The 23,510-nt window shown below is 31.3% G+C and overlaps 2 protein-coding genes across 5 annotated transcripts in view; one reads left to right on the top strand and one right to left on the bottom strand.

Moving 5' to 3' along the window:
• Positions 1–6,536, top strand: part of LOC145323628 (condensin-2 complex subunit G2-like) — a 40,428-nt gene extending 33,892 nt beyond the window's left edge. For 2 of the 3 annotated variants that reach the window (XM_080166023.1, XM_080166024.1), the window contains exons 33-43: positions 242–316; positions 559–632; positions 942–989; positions 1,346–1,407; positions 1,990–2,041; positions 2,396–2,500; positions 2,969–3,052; positions 3,410–3,445; positions 4,092–4,156; positions 4,825–4,877; positions 5,941–6,536. In XM_080166023.1, the coding sequence (XP_080022149.1) occupies positions 242–316; positions 559–632; positions 942–989; positions 1,346–1,407; positions 1,990–2,041; positions 2,396–2,500; positions 2,969–3,052; positions 3,410–3,445; positions 4,092–4,156; positions 4,825–4,877; positions 5,941–6,005 (719 nt within the window). In that variant the 3' untranslated portion in view covers positions 6,006–6,536. The remainder of the gene's footprint in view (positions 1–241; positions 317–558; positions 633–941; positions 990–1,345; positions 1,408–1,989; positions 2,042–2,395; positions 2,501–2,968; positions 3,053–3,409; positions 3,446–4,091; positions 4,157–4,824; positions 4,878–5,940) is intronic. The other variant, XR_013881028.1, reaches the window with a different exon arrangement.
• A 624-nt stretch (positions 6,537–7,160) lies between these two features.
• LOC145323629 (neuronal acetylcholine receptor subunit alpha-2-like) lies at positions 7,161–12,406 on the bottom strand. 2 transcript variants are annotated; one of them, XM_080166025.1, is made up of 10 exons: positions 12,278–12,406; positions 11,900–11,987; positions 11,483–11,543; positions 10,839–10,933; positions 10,390–10,480; positions 9,697–9,765; positions 9,046–9,101; positions 8,455–8,580; positions 7,887–7,959; positions 7,161–7,348 (listed from the first exon to the last, which is right to left on the bottom strand). In XM_080166025.1, the coding sequence occupies exons 1-10, from the start codon at positions 12,333–12,335 to the stop codon at positions 7,256–7,258; spliced, it is 810 nt and encodes a 269-aa protein (XP_080022151.1). In that variant the 5' UTR covers positions 12,336–12,406; the 3' UTR covers positions 7,161–7,255. The 2 variants fall into 2 exon arrangements, with proteins under 2 accessions (XP_080022151.1, XP_080022152.1); XM_080166026.1 differs by having other exon boundaries at positions 12,194–12,292.
• Positions 12,407–23,510: the final 11,104 nt, after the last annotated feature.

A 23,510-nucleotide genomic window follows, 5' to 3' on the forward strand; every position in this document is an offset into this window, starting at 1 on the left:
TTAATGAAAAAAGGTGGATCGTTCTTTATTCTAGAATATTATATCTAGCTGTTTAAGAGATCTTATTGGACATATTTTGCATATAAATAGACTACTAAAGACTTCCATAATAATCTCTCAATGTTTTATTTCAGTGCTATAGGGCAAAGGGCGCGACTAAGTACACTTTCTCTGGACATTTATGTGCGAATTTCTGGTGAAAATCAAATGTAATTAAAAAAATATTTTATCTTAATATCAGGACAAGTGGATGAAAAGTTTCTGAAACGTGTTCTTGATTTCCTGCTTCAAATCATTCCAAACCTTAATCTTGCAGGTAAAAAAAATATACCCCTATATAAATGGTATTATTTTTGTGCATCTTATCAAGAATACTTTAAAATTTGTTTTTTTAGTTAAATATAATTTTCTTCTCATCGTGCCTGGTTTCTGGGCAATTAGATTTAAATTTTAAACTTAGGTAATAGCACAAATTCAATATAAATAAAAGATGAAACTTAAATCAACTTTAGTTTCACTAGAAAACAATTAAATTCACTTATTTTTTGCATTTATTAGACCGTGTCCTTGATATTCAACGGGAAATTGCCAATCTGTGTTTCAACAACGAGTTCTTGGAAATGTTTGATGAGGTAGATTGTCATAAATAAAATTATGTTGATTCTTAAACGTATAGATAATATGGCCCAGGGATATAAAGGGAAAAGCCAATGGCCGATAAATTGATGTATGTCATAAAAAAAAATATTTTTAAAATCAGCAAAAATGTTTCTTGTCCTCTCATCTAGAGACACAAAAATCACTTAAAATGATGATAAATTAAATTTTTAATTTAAGGGATGATGGATTTTTTTTGCAGCAGGAAAAAAATAAATCGTGTGCAGAATATACACCCCTGCCTTCCTTTAAAACCAAAGAATGATTAAAACTGTATTATTTAGGTAGTTCCGGTCAACTTTGTCAACCTCCTGAAGGTTTACTCACAAAAGGTAAAGCAATTATTTTTTCAATTTATTCCATATGCGAAGAAACATTGCATTTAAGACATTTTTCAAGGGGCGAGTAGGATTCAAGCATCCCCCTTATTATTATAACCAGGATGACAGAATACACCTCTAGATGTTACTTTGGTGTATCTCTTTATGACGTGCATGATTATATGATCAAAAACCCTTTAGATTACCAACCGTGTGATTGCAAAACTTTTGTTTAAAATTCCTAACTTTTCATGGTAATGAATTTTTACCTGTTTTTGGCCATAAGGATTTTTTTTAAATTTACCTATAGGTAATAAATTATAATATATTCTTTAAAGTTAAAAGTCTGATTTGACTGATTATTTTAGGGTGACAAACTGGAGCCTGATCAAACTAAAGTTATCAAATCCAAAATCCTAAAGTTTATCAGGTAATGTCCAATCCTTTTAATATTTTATTTGTGATTGTTGTTTAGACTATAGCAAAACGGTTGACGACTTTGAAATAAGGTACACAGTTAAGATATACTCTTCCGAGGACCACATTGTTCATATTTACTTAAACTTGTTGCTCTATCATAAAAACATACAAGTATATCAAATAACAAACAACTCTTTGATTCCATTTTTGGGAAGCCATTACTATTCATTGCATAACAATTAGACATTTTTCCTCCTCCTAATTATTGTCACGTGTCAGATATAGCATAAATGTCTTGAATTGGGCGCCCTTGAATTAGATTCAAAACATTTAAATAAAAAATTGGGGTATAGTCCCTTTCGTGACAAGTTCTCGTAAGAGGCGTTTTGTCGAATTTTTACAGTAGCTTTCGATATTTTATTTTAGGTTAGGTTAGGTGATTGCCCCACAGGGTTAGGCAACCGACCCCGCATGGTAAATCAACTGACCTCGCCGGGGCTAGAAATAGGAGAAAATATACTGTGAAAATACGATGAAACGCTCCTTAAGAGGCGTTGTCACGAAAGTGACTATACAAAAAAATTTATTTTAGATTGTACCTGAAGATTTCCAAACTGGATTCTAGCACTAAAGATGCATTGAAGGTAATTTCCTTGTATAACATTAATGATAATACCCAAAAATGAAGTCGGATAAATGAGCATTTTTCTTTTATATATCCTTACTAAAAATAGAATCTCGCTAACTATTTTTGCAAATCTTCATATAAGTATCGGAACGGTTGAGGGCTATTTTAATTTTGAATTAGTGTGTGGGATTGTTTAGTATTCTATTCTCGCCTATTAGATAATGTGTCAAGGAATAGTGAGATAGAGATGGCCCTAGTAGCTATACAAAAGTGTCTCATCCTACTCCATGACTACTTAGGTCCAAACACTACGGAACTATTGCCAACACACACACTATGGATCTGTTGCCACACACACACATAATTTTAGGATCTGGTAGAAACAGTGAGCCTAGCAGTGTTCCAGGCAGCAGATCTAGAATTACAGAAAACTGAGACCCTTGTTTTCATGGATAGATTCAACAACATTGAACAGGTTTATAGTAGAGAAGCTAATGTATAATAAACTTTGTCAGTCTGTCGGTACTGGGAAATGTTATAATCTCTTTTGTTTTATTTAGGATATTTTTATGAAAATTTCTCTTACCAAAGGGCATGATACCTAAATATTTATGTTCTTGTAAAGTTTTCTTGATTTTTTTATTTTTATCATATATTTCTTTCTTTTATTTCTAGAGGATAAATATTTTTGTTTACATTTTGTCCCATATAATTCAATTACATTTAAAGAGTAATATAATATTGGGAGTTTATATTTTCCCAAAACAAGTATATGTCCTATTTCAGTTATTTAAAGATGAATTATATGAATAAAAAAAGTCTTTCTTACGAAATGGTTACACTTTCCAACCAATAATGTGGTTGGATTGATCATATTGGTCCAATGAAGTAATTGGTGATGTAGCCCTTCATGTTTATTATTTTGTTAATATTTGACTTTTAGGAGAAACCCTGCCTCGAGATCCTGCGGTCAGCGACTGTGCATAACTTAATCAGTATTCTTGAAGACAATATAGCCTTCACTAAGGTAATTTAGTATTTTAGAATTATTAGCGGCTGCGCTCCCAGTATCAAGAGCTCTGAATTTGAAGGAAAGTATGAAAATAGCCTAAAACCAAACTATAGGTATAAAAATTTAATAGCCTAAAACCATCCAGGGACCTAAAAGAAGCTTCCATAAAATGGAGAACTCAATAAGTTCAGTAGTTATAGAAATCTTTAGCTACAGACAAAAAAAAACCTACTACTTTATATAACAGGATTATTTTGATAATCTTTTGTATTTTAGATTTTAATTGGTGTATATTATGCTATTAAAGATTTAACTGGACTCAAGATTATTGATTTGTTCCTATTTTCTTGTCTAATTGGGTTATTTTTTTAGATTTTCCATCAAGTTATCACAGAAGCTATCCCCGAGGTTAGATTTTTAGATATATAAAGATAAAAGATGTCTGTGTGTTTCAAAAGATCTCTATAATTGCTTAACCGTTTTTATGATTTCTCTTACTGAGAGTTAAGTCCTCATAAAAAAAGTTAAATTTCTCTCCATATTTTCATTTTTATACAAAAAATACATGGTACCTAGTTGATTATGTACAAATATTCAAACTGAAATAGTGAAATATGAATATATTCTTTACTTTTAGTTCATTAATTTATACGCGTAATAGAGGCCTCTAGGGGCACTTGAGGAGGGGGGAGTTGAATCCCAAAACCCATTTATTTTTAATTTAAATTTATCAAAAAAGTAAAAAAAAATTGCGAGGTTGGGTCGACCTCCACCCCATTTTTTTATTTTAGTTAACAAAATTCTGGGGAGATTTTTCTTGGAAGATTGGTGGTACCCTCCCCCAAAATAGTTATAAACCTTCCCGGGACCCATGAGAAGCTATCCTGTTAAGGAGAACCCGATCGGTTCAGCTGTTAGCAAGATCCTTCGGTACAAACAAACAAACATCATGTTCCTTTATTTTGGGGATAGTTTTACTTTTTCATTTGTTAAAGACTTCTTAATTCAAATTATTATTAGACATAAAACTAATATTTTTTTGTTTTCTTTTAAGAAGGAAGATTTTAAGATGTTGTTTATCTACCTATGCTTATTGGCAAATATGCCTCAACAGACAAGGTAAAGTTTCATGTATTAGTAACTGCCAATCAATAAAGGGGGGCATTTTCGCGTATTTTCCGTAGAGTTGTGTGTAACCGTTTAGTCAAATCTTTTAAAGTCAAACTGTTCTTGTATATTATATACATTTGGTAATAATTAGGAACATTTTGACTTAATAAGTGCATATGACTAAAGGGTTAAGGGTTTTTTCAACCCTGCATATCATAAATAAAATTTTCGTTCAATTGAACCTAAACTAAAACACACACAAAAAGACGAATTAATTACCTAAAAAGTTTAAAAATATCCGTTGCATGTTTAGGAAAATAAAAATACTAGCGGCTTCGCCCATAGCCTCTAGGAGCTTTGCCCCAAGAGGTAATTTAAAAAAGAATTTAAAAAAAAATTTCTAGTTCTGCTAATTTTATTATGTGAAGTAGTTTCCCCAGAAAACAATTTTTATTTTTTTTTGGGGGGGGGGATTTTCATTTTTTGGGGGGTTGGGTTTATCCCCCCCCCCCCAAAAAAAAATAGCTTAAAACCACCACAGGACTAGTAGGTATATACCCTGAAGAGTAAAATCCGATCGGTTCAGTGGTGACCGAGATCTTAAGGGACGGACGGACAGACATCAAGCTATTTTGTATTATACCTAGATTACCTATTTAATTTGTTATTTTATTTAGGGAAAAGTTTCTTGAAAGTATAAAGACAAGAATTGAACAACTGACTGATAAAGGTATGTTGGTGCTTTCACCTAAAGTGCTTATTGAGCATAAAGAGAGGTTTTTCTCTGCTCGAGTATGCACTTTGAAGGAAAACTGTCTTTATGTTTAATGATTAAATAAAAGTCGTCTTGTAAAGAAACTCTCTTGTATAAAATAAAATTTTTTTTTTTAGAAGATAAAGTTTTGTTATCAAATCAAAGATTTACTTGAACGTCATGTTATAACATTTTGAGAGATATTTCTAGAGAAGCTACGCTTGCAACATTTTGCATACTCGTCCAAGGAATCGCTATTTTAACAATGATTTGATAGGATAACGTTTTCATATATTTTTTTTTAAGACAGAAATATTTTTCAATAGGTATTGTAATGAGAATCACTAAGGAAGGTTCAAATTGTTGGGGTTTATGTTATAATTTATTAGTGGTATAGTCCCTTTCGTGGCAACGCCTCTTAAGGGGCGTTTCGCCATATTTTTACATTCGCTTTTCCCATATTTATAGCCACTGCGGGGGGCACTAACCCTGCGGGGCAATCACCTAACCCAACCTAAAATAACCTAACAAAAGCTACTTTGAAAATACGACGAAACGCCCTTTAAGATCAAAGAACGCTTATTTGACTTTAGATTATGTTGATTATTAAGGGGGGTGTATCTCCCCCTGAAGATAAATTAAATATCACCATCTGTAATTATCTTTGTTACACTTCCTTAAAGGTTAAAGCCTCGCTTTTGATTCGAATGGGTTTGTCAAATTTTTGGGTGAGCTTCGCGCACCCACTGGGATAATCCTGTGCGCGACACTGATTTGGATAACAGTTTTTCTCGTATTCATTCGAATCCGGTGGATAAGAACCGGTTCTCATCCATACGAAAAAACTATGTCTAGCATCGTATTATATGCAGTTTTCTACAAATATTGAAATGTACAATCATAAGATTAAAAACCAGTTTTTTAGCCGGTGCCTTCGGCACCTCGGGGCTAAAAAACTAGTTTTGATCATATAATTGTACATTCTATATCCGCGGAAAGCCGTTTATAATACGATGCGAGAAATAACTATTTTATTTAGAATCTGAGGAATTGGAAGAATATGAGGAAGAGTGCACACAAGTATTAAATATTCTTGCATTATAAACAATTAATCTTCACCCCTTTCTACCTCCCCAATAATTAATTTACAAAACTATGAATTGTATGAATAATAATAGGGATAGATAAATTTATTGTTCATTGTCTTTTCCCAATATTTTTATATTTTGAACATGGAAAGAAAACCTCGTACATTCACAGCAGTTTAACTCCTCTTTCTAGCCACTGCGGGGGGCTCTTACTCTACGGATCCAATTTCTTAACCCTGCTGGGCAATCATTAACATTTACCGTAACTAAAATATACATCAAAAGTTACTGTGAAAACACGACGAAACCCTCTACTTCGTTTTCCTTCCATTATCCTTATATTCACACAAAACCTACAATTAATTTTAATCTTATCTACAAACGTTTTAAAATGAAATTAGATAAAAAAGTATCTATTGTATTAAAAATTATTATATAGTATTATTTTAATTGTTTACGTTATGTATTTTTCTACTTTATTATTTTTAAATCTTATGGAACTTGTGATGAAAAATTATTTATGAAATAAATTACATTGAAACAAAAAGTTCAATTTATTATCAGTGAAGCTATTCTTTATATAATTTCGCGCCTTAGATCAAGTCGCACGTTATATGTAAAGGATTATAAGACATGTATCTGTGTAAAATATACTAAACAAATTTTTTTTTTTTTAAATGCAAAGCTTTTTTCTAAATAGGGACGGTCTGTCCGTACGTTAGGTCAACTCTTTTCGTTAATTTAGACATTTTAGAATTGTCCTATCGATTACAACTTTGCATGATGATTTTTATCTTTAACAATTTTTATGTGTTATAATTATCCTATTCATCTGATATTTTCGAATAGAGATTTCTATTACATCAAGGTATAATGTTGTAAGCGAAGATTCTCGAAGTCCTAAAAATGTATGTATGTCCTTAAACAATATCCTGATTATAAGGAGTTTTGCAAAAAAAAAATATTTTCAATTTTGTTTATATTCCTATATTTATATTAAGTTATGACACTCTACAATTGTTAATGTTCGTTTGTCCTTCCTTTCCAGAGCTTTGCTTTTAATGATGTTGTCATCCTTTTTTTAAATATAAATTTCCCTCAACATTCAGCATATATGTATACTCTGTATAAATATAAATCTGTATTTATATGTTTGATAAACAAAATAAAATTAGCAATAAAGATTTATTGATATTTAAGAATTCAAAAAAGTTTTGGATTACAAAATTAAACAATTTTACCAGTTAAATATGAGTCATTGTTTTTTTAAATATCATACAGAGAAGGTTGTTTGTATTGATTAACTTGGTTGGGGTTCTTTTCAAGTCCCTTGCCAGTCATTCTGAATTTTCTTTGTACCTGTAATAATTAATTTTGTAGCGCAGCTAGTATATTTTAAGTGGTTATCTGTACGTCTTTGTTTTGTTAAATTTTTTTTTAAAGTTAAAAATGCCTAATTGCTTCACACAAACTTATAACAGTTTTAAAAGAAAGCCTAAAATTGGTAAGGGACACTTTTTTTCTATTTTCAAATGTTCATAAATGGTTTTTTAAACGAAAAGTTTAACATCTCAAAACTGCAATATAAGTTCCAGAAAAAAGGCATTTAAATGTCCTTAGCAAAAATATTGGATCATGTAAAGGATACGAAGTTGGGGGTTTCGTCATATTTTCACAGTAGCTTTTCTCCTATTTTAAGCCATTGTGGGGGGCTCTAACCCTGCGGGGCCTATTTCTAACCCTACATTGCAATCATCAACATTTACCTAATATGACCTTTCAAAGGCTACTGAGAAAATACGATGAAACCTGCAACTTCGTTTCGCTTACATGACCAAAAAGATGTTAGTTTTTTTACGTTGTATTAATAACAATAATTGCTTATAAGTAAGGTTACCTTAAATTTGTAAAAGATTGATTGATATTGTTCTGGGCAGCAGTCGTAGGTCTTGCTCTCCAAAGCCTCTCCACTGAAATACATAAAATATATTTTATTCATGCAAAACCGATTAATATACGGTGGATAAGGACCGGTTCTCAGATACTGAAAAATGATGTATAGCATCGTATTATAATCATTTTTCTACGAATATAAAAATGTTCAATTAAAAGATTAAAACCAGTTTTTTAGGAATCTTGCGGCTAAAACAAAACTGGTATTAATCATATAATTTTATTTTTTTATTTCCGCAGAAAGTTGTTTATAATACGATGCGAAAAAAAATAATAAAGTTGCTACGCTTTAATTTTAATATGAAATGCTGTTTTTTTTAAGCTTGAAAATCTACCATAGGTAGAATTTCAATAATCTTAAATGCTAAATTTAAGTCAAAGTGCTCGAAACTGGTATAAATACTTGAGTTTTTTTTACTGCAAAAATTCATTAAATGATTTGTATTCAGTATATTTTGGATTACAAGCAGAATCTCATTATAGATTAGTTTCGCCATTAAAAAATAACTAACCTGAAGGAACCCTCTGTGAAAACGACAGGTGACACATCCGCCCCCTCGAAGTCGATGAAATTGTGCTCATTGTAGGGTCTCAGAGAGAAATGTTGGGTGCTGTGTGTCCAGGGACCAACCTTCATGCTGGAAAAAAATACATACAAGTTGATTAGCGGCTTTTCACGATAGACGTCTGATTTTTCTGTGAAGATTCTTCTCACTTTATAATGTATTTGCTCTTTCTGTCTATAACGCTCTAGAGGACATTAAACTCAGAAATGTGTTTTATTGATAAAGGGCTCCTATTTTGATATTCACATCTACTCTTAACATACTTTGTCTGTCTGTCCATCGGTATTGCTCTGGAATACATATTTTTTCATAGAAAATCTGTTTCTAATACCTCTTATCAAAGGAATGTTGTGATAACATTCATATGACCATTATGCATATATTTTTATTGTTTCTCTTACATTTATATTTAATAGCTTTGCCACTTGGAGATGGTTTATAGTAAGTTGCACGTTAACTTTTTAAATCTTTTTTACTATATACAATATATTTAGATTTGTAAGGTTAGGGAAAGTACAATAACATATTTGTAAATACCTGCAGGAGTATTCTCCCCATGGATAATCAGCATATTCTTGTTCATCACATCTAACCTAGATAGATAGAAAGATAGACAGATAGATAGTCAGCAAATTCTTGTTCACCACATCTAACCTAAATAGATAGACAGACAAATAGATAAGAATATTCTCCCCATGGATAATCTGCATATTCTTGTTCATCATATCAAGATAGACAGATAGATAAATAGATAGATAGATTTACAATATACAAAGATATATAGATACACAGATGGAAAAATTACTGACAGATAGATAAAATCTTCTGTGTAAAGAAGTAAGATTTTCATCAAAAGTAAACTTTATTTTATAGCTTACTAAATTGTTTTAGGCTAAAATGATTCTTAAGTAAGTCTTTCGGTCAGAAATAGGCTATTTTTCTGCTATTTCCTGCCCTCTCAAGGAGAAAAGAACTCCTAAAATTCCAAGCCCCTTTGTAATATTACCAGCGGCTTCGCCCCTAGCCTCTAGTGGGCTTTTCCCCAGAAGGTAATTTTTTTAAAAAATTCTGGTGCTGCCAATTTATGTGAAGTAACTGCCTAAAAACATTCTTTTTTTTGGTGGAGGGGAGGGAATTTTCATTTTTGGGGGGGTGTTGGGGGTGTCCCACCCCACAAATATCACCTACCTTTATCTTAGTAGGAGGAATATAGAGAACCATACCAGTACTGTAAACAATAGCATAATGATTTCTCTGCCTGTTTTAAAATTACAATTTGAAACTTTAAAAGATAATTTTTCATTTATATCAAGATCTCTTAAGTATCTTTGTGTAAGGCAGTATTTGTGTGTGATATAAGATTCCATAAACGGCTTGAATTTGGGTTCCTGGTTTGGTTTGAGGCTATTTTCCGCTGAAGCATGTAAACCCGTAATTAGTTATTAAAAGTACTCCATAAAACAGATTCTTTTTCATGACTTTTATCAATTATATCAAGACTTCCAAGTAGTTCCGTAAAGGTCTAAATTGAAAATATTCTTAAATAGCATAGACTCAGCTATGCAATTATTGCACAGTGACTTCACCAAAATGTACCAAACTGTCCAATTTATGTACGATTTTCAGACCACGCCCGCTTATACCCACAACGAAAAAAAATCAAGAAACCTATATGTGACCTCCGCCTGTTATGAGGAGGGGGGTGGGGGAGCACACATAGTAGAATTGACGACCTTTTTATCTGCCCCCCCCCCCCCCAAATAATATTTTATTTCGCTTGTTGGCTATACCTTATTCCTGAGACCACGCACTCATTTTGCACTATTCCTTGCTTCGTATTATGTATAACATAATTTTGAAGTGTTTTAAAAATTGTAAGTTCCTAAGGAAATCATGAGAAAAGTATCCCTCAGAATAATCCTCCGCATTATAGATCTCCAGGTCAGGCACCCACAACTCAGAGGCAGGAATCCTAGAAATGTCAAAAAAATTAAACATAAGTTGAAGGAAAATTTTTGAGGGGGTCAAAAACGAGATAAAACAAGGTGTTGAAATCAGTTGTCTCTTATAGAGAAATACTCAGAAAAAAAAAACATTTTTAGTTAACTCAGTTATTAATTGAGCTAGCTAAAAAATTATATGAACATTTTAAATCCATTTTAAAAGTAAATGTATGTTTGTTGGACCGAAGTGACTGCGTTTAGGGGAAGCTTATTGGTTTTTTTTTATCAATATTTAGTGCGGGTACCTCTACACTAACACAATAAATTTCCCCAAAAATATTCCTCCCCATCCAAACAAATTTTTGGATGGTACAAATTGAAAAGTACCTCATTTCAGAAATGCCATGATAGTCCTTGGGGTTCCAGGTGAGCCTGTCATCCTGCCAGGTACTGCGGAACCACACAACAGCCTTCAGCATCCCCTGATAAAAAAACATAACTTTAGTTAGAGAATTAAAATTGATTCTAAAGTCTCTCCTTAAGAATTCCCTATTTTCATGACATTTGCATTCTCTTAACTTTTGTGTTAAGCTATAAAGATGCCAAGCTAGGTTTAACAAAAAAAAATCTTCTAAATTTCTAAGTTTAATTCATTACAAGGTTTTTTAAAGCAACACATAAATTTATACATCGTGAAAATGCCTATTATGAATACAGTTTTATATTAGGTAGATATTTTTAAGTTGTAGAGAATTTATTTGTCGTCTTACTCATATTTAATTTTTATAAATATTTTAAGATTTTTATCTATCTATTTGAAAATATATTAATCCAATTCAAGGACCTTAAGGTATAAGACAATAGGCGATAAATTGACATACAAGAAAAATACTTCTTCTGTAAATTAAATATTTTGTTTCTATAATAGTCTCAGACGATTTTAAGCCAACAATCGTTTTACTCGTGTTTATAAAACTTTTTGTACTGGTTGATATACAGTCAAATCTTCCTATCCTCACTCGTCCACTTACATTGTCAGTTAGGTCCATAGTGTAGACAGACATACCAGCAGTTACGTTGATTGGTACAGCACTAATTTTCATTTTTTTTTTCATTAAAAAATATTCGTAAGATGCAAGAATATAAATATTCATACAGTCCCTATAAAATTTACTTTTTAAATGTTTAAACACAAAACTATCTTCCCAAAAGAAAAACGTACTATTTCACTTCTAAAAGTTGAATTTTTAAAAATTCTTTGATTTTAGCAAAGCATTTGATTCGATAGTCCATTTAAAAATAATAAAAATAAGATGAGATTCAGATTAAAGAAGAAATAAAAAAATATACTAGAATAAGAAACAAAAACTAACAACTAGGAAAAGTTCATTAAAAACCATAATATTTTGTTTATTTGAATTTTTAGTATATATTTGTAATGAAAATTCCTGTCCATTTGTGGAGCCATAGTCATGTCATAGTTGTCCATCATGTCTCTCTTTAATCTTGTCTGAACTTGCAGAACATTGTAGCTACCTAAAATTAACATTGTCAAAATGTTTAGAAAAGCTGAAAACATAAATATCAAGTTTAGCCTCTAAAAAAAACAAGATTTTAATAACCATTAATATTTTTGTCAAAATTTTGTCTTTTTAAAATTAAATAAAGATGAGTGGAAGGGACTAGCAGTACCAGTAGTGTCAGCATCCTGTTCATGGTCTAGCCTGCCAGGATAATCATACCTGTGTGTGCCAGAGTGGAAGGGACTAGCAGTACCAGTAGTGACAGCATCCTGTTCATAGTCTAGCCTGCCAGGATAATCATACCTGTGTGTGCCAGAGTGGCAGGGACTAGCAGTACCAGTAGTGACAGCATCCTGTTCATAGTCTAGCCTGCCAGGATAATCAAAACAGACTAAATTTATTCCTCACAATGTCTATTTTTATATATTTTCACTATGAGCCCGAAAGCGAAAAAAATGAAAATTCCCAAATCGAAAATTTTGAGAGAATGAAATGTTAAAATTCAGCCCGATATTAATCCGTAGGTTATTGAACTTCTATCGCTGCATGGTCAGATATTATGGTGGGATCTAAAGAGATAAGACAATGACTGATAAATAGATATACATCCCCAATCATGACACAGAAAATTTCATCTTTAGTAGATTAAAAACAGTGGTGGAAATGTTTGATTTTAATAAACCAACCAATCAAAATTCAGTAAAATTCCCCAAATTGTTAAGCTAATAAATAAGAAAACTTTATTACAGAACTTTGGGGACTTATACAAAGAACAGCCCATTGTCCCCTCTCTTTCTCTATATTTTTTGATGTTTTGCTTGAAAAGAAAAAAACAATTTCGCCGCTAGTTAAAAAATGTGTTGCCGTAATTGAGATCATACTGTACATACAAAAAGGCAACTATATATCATATTTGTATCTGTATAAAAATGTACTGTTGCATAATCTATAAAAAATATCCCAAACGAACCCATTGTGTGCTCAATTGATTTAAATTGACACTGAAAAGTTTTGTGTGATGAGATATTTATGATGGCGATGTATATGATGAGCTGAATCTTAGTTTCCGATTTTGTACGTACCACCCTCATCCTATCTCAATATTTACTACTAGCTAAAAAAGCTTCAAACTTTAAAACAACAAAAAATCAAAATTTGAAAAATTAAAATTTTAATGTATAATGTACATACTGCTCTGTTTTCACAAATTTAGCTATTTTTACGTTTTATTAAATGGAGTGTCCCTTTCCCTTTGACCAGAATTGCTGAAAATAGCTTTTGCAATAGCTGGTTTATCTGTCGTACAACTTCGGAAATTAGGGAACAAATGGACAATCAATTGTATTTGTATGTTTATCATGTATATGAACAGCAGGGCTCGGCATTTCAGCATAAACATCCGTAAACACATGTAAGCAAGAGAAAACTTAATATTAGTGGAATCTTAAGAGATAAGACAATGGACAATAAGTTGTTGTTTATATTCCTGTAGAAAATTACTTATTGGCGGTAAAGTTTATACCCTGACCAATCAATCAAGTACCCAAAATATTAAGACAAAGAATATGAGGTCCTTTTTATCTGCTGGATTAGAACCAGTTCTTAACCATGATAAATATCATTTATCTTATCGTATTACAGACAATTTTCTTCAAATAATGAAATAAAAATCATACAAGTTTTGTTAACCCGGGCCTAGGGCCCCTTATGGCAGACGAAACTGGAACCAATCTTATAACTCTTAATTTTAATATCGGCGGAAAGCTGTCTGTAATACGATGCGATAATAAACTATTACTAATTTCTTTATCTCTGTTAAAAATCAGATAATATATCCGAGGGTTGTTATGTACAGTTTTCAATTAATGCTTGACAACAATTTTTCTACGCGAGAAAAATATCATTTTAAATGCGTAGCTTCTCTATAAGTATCCTCTTCCCTCACTGAATGACTCGCTTACTCCTTCCAACAGAAAAGTTGTATACAGCTATTTCAGTATATGCTAATAGAATGCTCTTACACAAAAAAAAACTATTAGAGTACATTAGAAAATTTCCAACTAATTTTATGGTTTTGACAGAATGGATTAATATTTTGTAATTTTTAATAGATTGTACAAAAAAAGGTTCCAGGACAAACGCAGGAGACCCAAACGTCGGAGTGGACAAACGCAGGAGTGTTAAGATATTGATTTGATTAAGTATTTCTATACAGGTTAGGTTAGGTTAAGATATAAATATACAAATAAGCCCTCGCAGGGGTTATGCATTTAAAACATATAAGATAGTTTAAAATAGGTTAGGTTAGGTTAAGTTTCCACTCCGACGTTTGGGACTCTTGCGTTTGTCCCAGGACCCACAAAAACCTTTATTTACATTTGTATACCATTTTTATATTTTTCAAATTTTCTAGGAGGGAGAGGACAAACTATGATAGTTTTCGGTCGTGTAGTACAGTATTTATAAATAGATGACATTTAATTTATTATATTGAGCACAAAGCAATTATAAATGACGCATTTCCCCTTTTTCTTATCAAGGAGGAAATAAGATTTGATATGCGACCTTTTCGAATTTTCAAAAGAAATTTTCATATTTTAGGATAGGACAAATTTGGCTATTTTGCAGTTCCTTTCAACAGTTTTACACGAGCGACTGAGCCTTTAGCCTATTGGGACTTTATTAGAAAGGGGAAGGATGGGACATGAAAATAGCCTATGAAGAACCCAATTAGAAAATAACAAGGATGACAAGATCCATAAAAGCGAAGCACTGAAACAGTAGGACAAACGGACATTAAAACTTGTATAGTGTCTGAACTGAATAATCAAGATATAAAAGTATAAGAGTCGAAGCAAAATTGTAAGTAGATTTGTTGAAAAAGTGCTTGATACAGGATAATGTTTATTGACATACTTACCTTTTTAGGACTTGATTATAGAGTTGCTCCGCTTATAATATTGTTCTTTGTTGTCCTAGGAATCAATATACAAAAATCAGATAAAACGGATAATTAAATCACATAAACATTTGTTGTTAAAAAAGTAGAAAAATCAACATGTTTAAAATGGACGTACGGACATTCTGGTAATGATTATAGAGTTGCTTCGCTTTCTAAATTGTACCTAACTACTACAGAAATCATCATACACAGTTTGAAATCGATAGGACAATTCTAACATGCCTAAATTAACTAACATGCCTAAATTAACAAATAAAAGCTATCTATCTTGGACGGACGTACGGACGGACAGACTCTTATTATAGAAAATCTTCGCTTTTAAAAATCTGGGACCTATGTAAAGCAACCAAAAAATATCCAAACTGCAAAAGAAAAAATCCTAAATTTGCTTCGCTGAGTTGTAAAATGTGAATTGTTGCAATTTCTTTTTTATTTACTATGCAAGATTTATCAATATTTATTGTTATATTCTTTTATACGCAATTTCAGATATTGCATCATTATATAAAGTAGTAAGGCTTTTTGTCTGAATCTTAAGATCTCAATAAAAACTATTCATTCGATAGGGTTCTCTTTTTTAGGTAACCTTCACATAGTACTGTGATGGTTTTAGTCAATTTTATATTCAGATTTTAGTCTTTGGATTTTTATGGATATTTTTAGCCCCTTTTAATGTAGAGCCACCAGATGCTAGGGGCGTAGTCCCTAGTAATCAAAAAAGAGTTAACTATTTTAGATTTTTGTCTTTAATGATTTGAAAGTATCAAAGGAAAGATTTTTCTAAATCTAGAAATCTAGAAAGTCATTTAACTTTAATTTAAGCATATCAGAATAGTCCTCTCAAAATAAAATCTTTCATTAAGATTCCTGTAACAATTCTCATTTTATTAGAGGCAGATTGTGTTTTGTAGCATATTAAAAAGAATTTAAAACGAAAAATAAAGATTAATCTTTTAATCATTTATTTTACTTTCAGCTGAAAAATGGATATTGAATATGATGCAATAATTAACTTCAAACTTAACATGTGTACACGTAAATACAATTACTAAAATAATGTATAAAAACAATTCTTAGATATTTAAAATTTTTAGTGTATTGACAATAAAATATAAAGCTTTTTCTAAATTTGATAATTCTAACAAGAAATTATGCTTTAACCATTTATTTGGATAAAAAATAAGAAAACTCTAAAATGCTGAGAGTCAATCATATTGCAAATAGCACCTTGACGTAAACAAAGCATTTAATGGTTTAAAAGTTTTTTATAATCATATAATTTTCTTCCTTTAGAGCGACCCATCCCTGACTTATCAAACTCTTTAATCCGGATTATTCTAATTTGAAAATCTTGCAACTTTTAATAGGTTGATATAAAGGATGTATTAGCAGAAACTTAGAGAACTTTCCTCTTATTCTATAATGATAAAGTATTCTTTTTATTAAATTGGTCAAACATCCAAAGGTCGTTGTACCAGCATTTTTCTGAGGATGGCGAATGACGTTGGTTAAGGCTTAAGGTGGCTGATTTTAATTTGGGTGGCTGCGACTTTGGCTTACTGGATGGCTACTGACAGTGATGCTTATTGCAGGATGACTCACGAAGTAACGAGGTTTCTGTGAGCTGCTCACTGATGATTGAGGTTTCTGTGGTTGTTTGGTGAGGCTGCTGAGACAAAGAAATTTATTTTTATTTCTAAAAATTACCCACGGCCAAAATCTGTGATATACTGGTGATGCGACGTACAGGAACTACATGTATAGAAGTTTAGGAAGCATCAATAAAAATGATCAATTTATCACATTAAAAGATTGCGTAGTTATAATGTCAACATAATAAATACATAGTTAGAAATAATGTCAATAGAACAACGCCGATATTATGTCACTCCCCGTCCCCCCCACCCCCACCAAAAACTCTTCTTTACTTTTCTTTTTCAAATTTAATTAAAATGGTAATTGACTCATCCCCGCTCCTTCCCTAAAGTGCCTCTAGAGGCCTCAATGACTAGTTTACAAATATGAAAAGTAGGCTACAATATGAAATAAGGAAAATTAGTAACTTTAAAATACTTTTAGTTTAATAGTTGTTCTGAAAAATATGCAAAGAATTGCAATTTTAAATCAGGCTCCATAATCTATCCAAGAGATACACGAGAAGCAAGGATGTTTAGAAGGGAACATACTCCACAAGTGTTTGTGTCTGTATTTCAGTCAATTGTTCCAATTTATTATTAACCCTTCAGCATGTTAAAACTGAGAAAATAAGGATGACATCCCCTATAAGTAGCAAAGCCAGGAATAAGCAAAAGTGATTTATAAGGTAGAATGATGCCTGTCCATCCTTCCGTTTAAATGAATAGATTGTGCTTTTTAATGAATATTCCTACTGCTCTTGTGGTGGTTTTAAGCTATTTTCCCCGTAGATTGACCCCATTTGTAAAACAAAATTATAATTCCCCCCCAAAAAAAAATTAATATAGATTGAAGGAAATGACATGCTAGTGGTGTAGCCAAAATTATAATATTAAAGTTTAAAATACTAAATTTATCCTTATAAAGTATTATCCTATTAAGTTGAACTATTATACCCTAATAGCTATGTATAGTTAAGGTGTCCCAAACTTATAAAGCATAAACTTTAGTTCGCCTATTAGAATAACCTATATCGTGTATGTAACTATACAAATAAACTTTTCAGTATCCTATAACATGTCTTTATACATCTAACTTTCTATAACTATCGATGGATTTTAAACTTACCAAAATCTAACAATAGGACCTTTTCCTGGAAAGAACATCAAAATTGTCCCAGCTTTAAATATCTTACTTTTTTCAAACAAAAATACTTATTCGATAGATAAATGATTAAAACTTGTTTAAATTTGATGCGCTTTTCACTTATGCTAATCTTTCTTTTGTGTATACGAATGGCTTAATGGTGAGCTCTACTGATTGAGACTTTTGTGCCTTTTTCAGGCATTACCTCGTACTGTCCATGACAATCTAACGAGCCATCAACTGTCCAAATACCTGTAGTATTATAATGTTTAACTTAAAACCAACGTTTTGATTGCATGATCTTTGTAGGGAAGTCCTAACTTAGATTTAAAATTAGCTGTGCTTGTTTTGGGCCAAGCCATTCCCTCTACTCTAACAATGAATGTCGTGCATCTGAAAGAGCAACAGTAGGAACAATTATAATGTCTTTATTTATGAAGCGGTTTTCAGGCGAGATTCGAACACATCACTCCAAATAATAGATGCATTTGCTATGTGTTAACGCAATGTTCTTTGTCTTTAGGTAACAATCAAGTTATATACAGCGCAGCAACTCTATATTCATTATTTGTAAATAAAAGCATATGATGCAGGATAAATTAAAGTACACATATCTTGAGAATCTCAAGAATACAAAATAATTGAATTAATTATACATCAAGCATGGCGTTTGTACTTACAAAAACGATGACATATACATGATACATAAAACCTATATTCCAGTATGACTCCTATTCCGTGTCTTGCGTATCTTGCGGCTGAGGGCAGTTGGCTCCCAACTATTGATTTTTACATTTCGCAGCTGATTTAATTATACTAAATTGGAGAGCTGTTGATGAGAATTGTCAAAAAATTCGGCGGAACATCATTATTAAATGGAGGTGTAAAAAAATAATAATTTTAACTTAGAGATAATTTTTAAAAGCGAAGTTTTTTATATTTAGGGTCGGTTTGTGCGTACGTGACGGAAAACTTTTATATGTCAAAATTTTCCTATCGTTATCAAACTTTGCACAATGATTCCTGTAACAGTCAGTTTCATTTAGAAAACGCAGCAACTCTATAATAATTACCAGGCTTAGGTACATTTAAAACACGACAACAAAATTTTTTAAAATGATATAATCTGATTGTTATTTAGAATAAAGATTCCTGGGATACAAAATCTACAATTTTTATAAGCAAAACATTGCTTCGCTTTTATGGATGTTGTCATCATTGTTTTTCTTAAAATGGAAGCCTATCCTTTTATATAAAGTAGTAAGCGTTTTTTGTCTGTACTGAAGGATCTCGCTAACTGCTGAACCGATTTTGTTCTCCTTTACAGTGAAGCTTCTTATAGGTCCTAGGAAGGTTTTAAACTATTTTGGGAGAGGGTGTCTTCACCCCCCTCCCCCCCAAAAATATCTTCTTTATCTTTTTGAAACTCAAATTTTAAATGGGATGAGGTCGACTTTTCCTCCTCCTACCCTAAGTAAAGTGCCCCTAGATGCTTCTAGGGGCGCAGCCGCTAGTCTATAATAAAGTAGTACGATGTTTGTCTGTCTGTCTGAAGCTTAAGATCTTAGTAACCACTGACCCGATTGGGCTCTACTCTACTGGTCCTGTGATGGTTTTAAGCTATTTTCTTGGGGTGGTGGGACACCCCAAACCCCCCCCCCCCCAAGAAATGAAAAATACCCCCCCCCAAAAAAAAAAAATTTATTTTATTTTTGTTTTTAAATTTAAATAACACAAAAATAGGTTGATCGCTAGGGGCGAAGTATTTAAAAATGTACTAGATGATATCTATTGTTTAATGTCCTACATCTTTCTACTTCCATTTTATATTCTTTTAGTGCTGGATTTTCTTCAGATAGTGAAATAGTGAACTTTCTGATAGCCATGCTTATACTATAAACAAGAATGACAACATATATACAAGCAAAGCTCTGAAATGGTTACATTTTTAGGACTTTGTTTTAGAGATGTTTTACTTTGTTGTCCCAATATTCATTATTCCAAAAATCATATAAACGGTCCTAGGACAAACGCAGGAGTTCAAAACGTCGGAGTGGACACTCAACCTAACCTAACCTATTTTAAAACATCTTATAGGTTTCTTAAATGCCTTACCACTGTGGGGGGCTTATTTGTATATTATATTTTAACCTAGCGTAACCTGTATAGAAATACTTAATTAAATCAATATTTTAACACTCCTGCGTTTGTCCGCTCCGACGTAAACAGTAAAATTATATCTTATATTATTCTATTAAAAAAAGTTAAAAATCAACATGAACGGACATATTGGTTACGATTTTAGAGTTGTTAGATCGTACCCAATAGTTACTGGAGTCATCATGCCAACTACTTAATAGATTTTTTGTTATTTTGATAGGACTTAATAAAATAACCGTTTCAGAGATCTTTTTATAAAAACCCAATCATAGTTTCTTTACATAAAATGGAGCAAAAGTGAAAGGAAGTTGAACTTGTGAAAGATTTGATGTTAATAATTTTGGCCCCATATTTCTATCTGTATGTTATCCAATTTGACATTGTCCCAATTAATGTTTTAGCTATTCTTTCTAAACAGCTAAAATTTGAAATATTCACAATTTTTGATAAAATTAAAGATTGTGATATTACCATTTAAACAATATAGTATAGTTCCTTTCGTGGCAACGCTCCTTAAGTGGCGATCTTCTTTTTTTTCACAGTAGCTTTTCTTCTATTTCTAGGCAATCATCTAACCCAATATGGCCTGTCCTAACCTAAAATAACCTATCAAAAGCCATTTTTCAAAATATGACGAATCGCTCCTTAAGGGGCGTTGCCACGAAAGGAACTATTTCCAAATATGTATGAAAAAAAACAACTATTTACTGTAGCTATTAATACTATACACCTTTTAATCTAGGTTACTGGCGAAGCACGTCAACAGAATAAATGCAAAGATCAACCTCTAATACAATCTGCAGTTAAAGACGCCCCTGCTGAAGCAAGAACAACACTAGACTACCTATGAAATCCTCATTATTACAAGGTAATCATTATTAATTATACAGCTTTAGCTAGCTCCGAGAGCTAACCCTAAACCTCTCTATTCTTTAAGCTGCTTGTTATATTAGGGTAAAGCTCCCCTTAAAGACCTGTGATACAAATGCAAGTTTTAAAAATAAGAGACTTTAGTTAAAAAGAATTTAAATGATAATTATGGTTGTTTAAAACATATTTTGTATTACTAAAACACTTTAATAAAGAATTCATGCTTATAGTTTTGTGGATAAAAACATTTCAAAGAAAAGAAATTAATTTTTGTAAAATCACAGTTTCATTAAATTCAACATAGAAAAACCAAAAAACGCAAGAATTTTTCACAAACAAATAATAATGTTTAATGGAAACTTTTTATTTGTTATAAATTAGTCGAATAGATTATAGAATATCATAAGAAAAACTTCATTTTTCCAACTAAAAATCTGATTAGATAATACTTTATTTTGTCCCACCAGAGAGGTGACCTAGAATAGGAATGAGATTCCAATTACTTTGGCAACTTTTAACTTATTTGTTGTGAAATTCTAAGTATTGAAAAAGTTTATTTTGGTGTTGAATGTGTGCAATCAGCATTTTTTTCTAGGAAAAGCAACCGCAAAAGCAAGGTTTAATCGTTTCTATTTTTACCAGCAGACTTTTGGTAAAGTTTGCGTACTCTATGCCCTAGGAGGCAACTTATGCTTACAAATCGCAGAGACCGTCATTTCACTCCTTTTTTCATCCAACAAATAATTATTGTTTTAGGTTTTTATTCAGCTACTATTGATGCAAAAAGATGCCAAAGGACTGTAAAAAACGTCTATCTGCTTACATTGAAGCTGGATTATAGCCTAAAAATTTAAAATATAGCCAAAGAATCGCTTCCTGAGATTTTTTCCAGTAGTAGCAGATACTTTTATTTTGTTTTGCAGTTGTTTACTATTTAAAAAACTTGACTTGAATACTAAATTATTTTCTTAACACAAAAACATTTCAACCTTTGCATTATTTTACATAAAATAAGCGCAAGAATTTGAATTTTCTACAATTTTAAAACATATCTTAAGCAATACTAAGAATGCAAGTTGCAAAAAAAAGTTTACAAATAAGCTGCAAATAAGGTATCATATAATAAAAGAAGAAAGGTTTTAAACAACATAAGCTAAACTATATCTTATGAAGAAAAAAAATTATTTAATTGTTAATTGCAAGCAAAGATTTTAATTTTGGGTGCATGTTTCTTTATCGAATATTTTAAAAGTATGTTATTATTTGTACTTGTGACCTTATTAAGTAAGAAAGGGCAGATCAAATCTTATTAACGAACAACCAAAACAGCCAAATTATGCTCATTGTTATAGTTTCTTCGGTTCTTGTGTATTTGCTTGCTTATAAAATCTCTCATATGATATTGGAAAATTTGATTATTCTTCTTCTTCTTCATGATTCTTTGCAGGGCTAACTAGAATCTTTATCAACCTAACCTTAAATAAGCATTGCAAAACTATTAAAAATTTTAAAAATTTATTACAATTTATACATAAATATGTTTCTCTAATTATTGGAAAACCTTTTTACAAATATATTCACAAACCTGTATTTTCTAATTCTGTATTTTTTTTTGTAGATACACCATGTTATTACACTTGACAGGTGCACTAAATAATCCAATCAGATCAGGGATTAGCACAAGGATGGTGTACTAGAAGGTATACCCAACCCACCTCATCTTTGTTTTTCTTACATATATTACAGGGTATACCTACTAATTTTGCATCTTCAAAAAGGTTCTGCTATGCTCGAAATATGCACACAAAAAAACAAGTTAAAGTGTGTAAGTTGAAAAAGGGCTTGAATCATTTGGTATGTATACCTATTCCTGACATAAGATTTGTTTATTAAAAGCGAAGCTTTTCTATAATTAGGGTAGGTCCGTCCGTACGTCCGTCCGTCCGAGATAGATAGCTTTTATTCGTTAATTTAGGCATGTTAGAATTGTCCTATCGATTTCAAACTTTGCATGGTGATTCCTGTAGTAGAAACTCTATAATCATTACCAGAATGTCCGTACGTCCATTTTTAACATGATGTTTTTTCTACTTTTTTAACAATAAATTTTTATGTGATCTAATTATCCGTTTGATCTGATTTTTGGTATATTGATTCCTGGGACAACAAAGTAAATTATTATAAGCGAAGCAACTCTATAATCAAGTCCTAAAAATGTAAGTATGTCCATAAACAGTATTCTGTATAAAGCAGTTTTTCAACAAATTTACTTACAATTTTGCTTAGACTCTTATACTTTTATTTTCTGATTATTCAGTTCAGACACTAAACAAATGTTAATGTCCGTTTGTCCTACCGTTTCAGTGCTTCGCTTTTATGGATGTTGTCATCCTTGTTTCTTAAAATATCTTTGCACTAATGGACAAAATCGTCCTTTCTAAATACTCAAAGTTTATGTAAAATTCCTTGAAAAATCCAACAAATATCTTGCAACAAGGAACTAAACCAAAAAATTAAATTATTTAAAGAAGAATATTTAATTTTTAAAGTACATACTTTAAAATTTGTTGAATTGTTGTACTATTGTTGAATTGTTGTAATAGTAAACCAATCGAATTTATAAGACAAATTATAGACAATCTCTTTAGCTTCATCAGAGGAAAGTTCATATTTAAATTTTTTTTCTGTTTTTTTTCAAAATATTCATGTATAATTTAAAATCATTAAACCACGTTGCTTAGTTACAGGATTAAATTACATCAG

The sequence above is a fragment of the Acartia tonsa genome, chromosome 7 (assembly GCF_053477335.1).
Source record: "Acartia tonsa isolate MP-2025a chromosome 7, ASM5347733v1, whole genome shotgun sequence".
NCBI lineage: Eukaryota > Metazoa > Arthropoda > Copepoda > Calanoida > Acartiidae > Acartia > Acartia tonsa.

Excerpts from the sequence above, each read along its gene's own strand:
- LOC145323629 (XM_080166025.1), bottom strand. The coding sequence starts at position 12,335 with ATGAACAGGATGCTGTCACTACTGGTACTGCTAGTCCCTGCCACTCTG. Across the intron at positions 11,988-12,277 it reads TGCCACTCTGGCACACACAG|GTAGCTACAATGTTCTGCAA; the intron begins GTATGATTATCC and ends TGTTAATTTTAG. Across the intron at positions 7,960-8,454 it reads TTCACAGAGGGTTCCTTCAG|TGGAGAGGCTTTGGAGAGCA; the intron begins GTTAGTTATTTT and ends TATGTATTTCAG.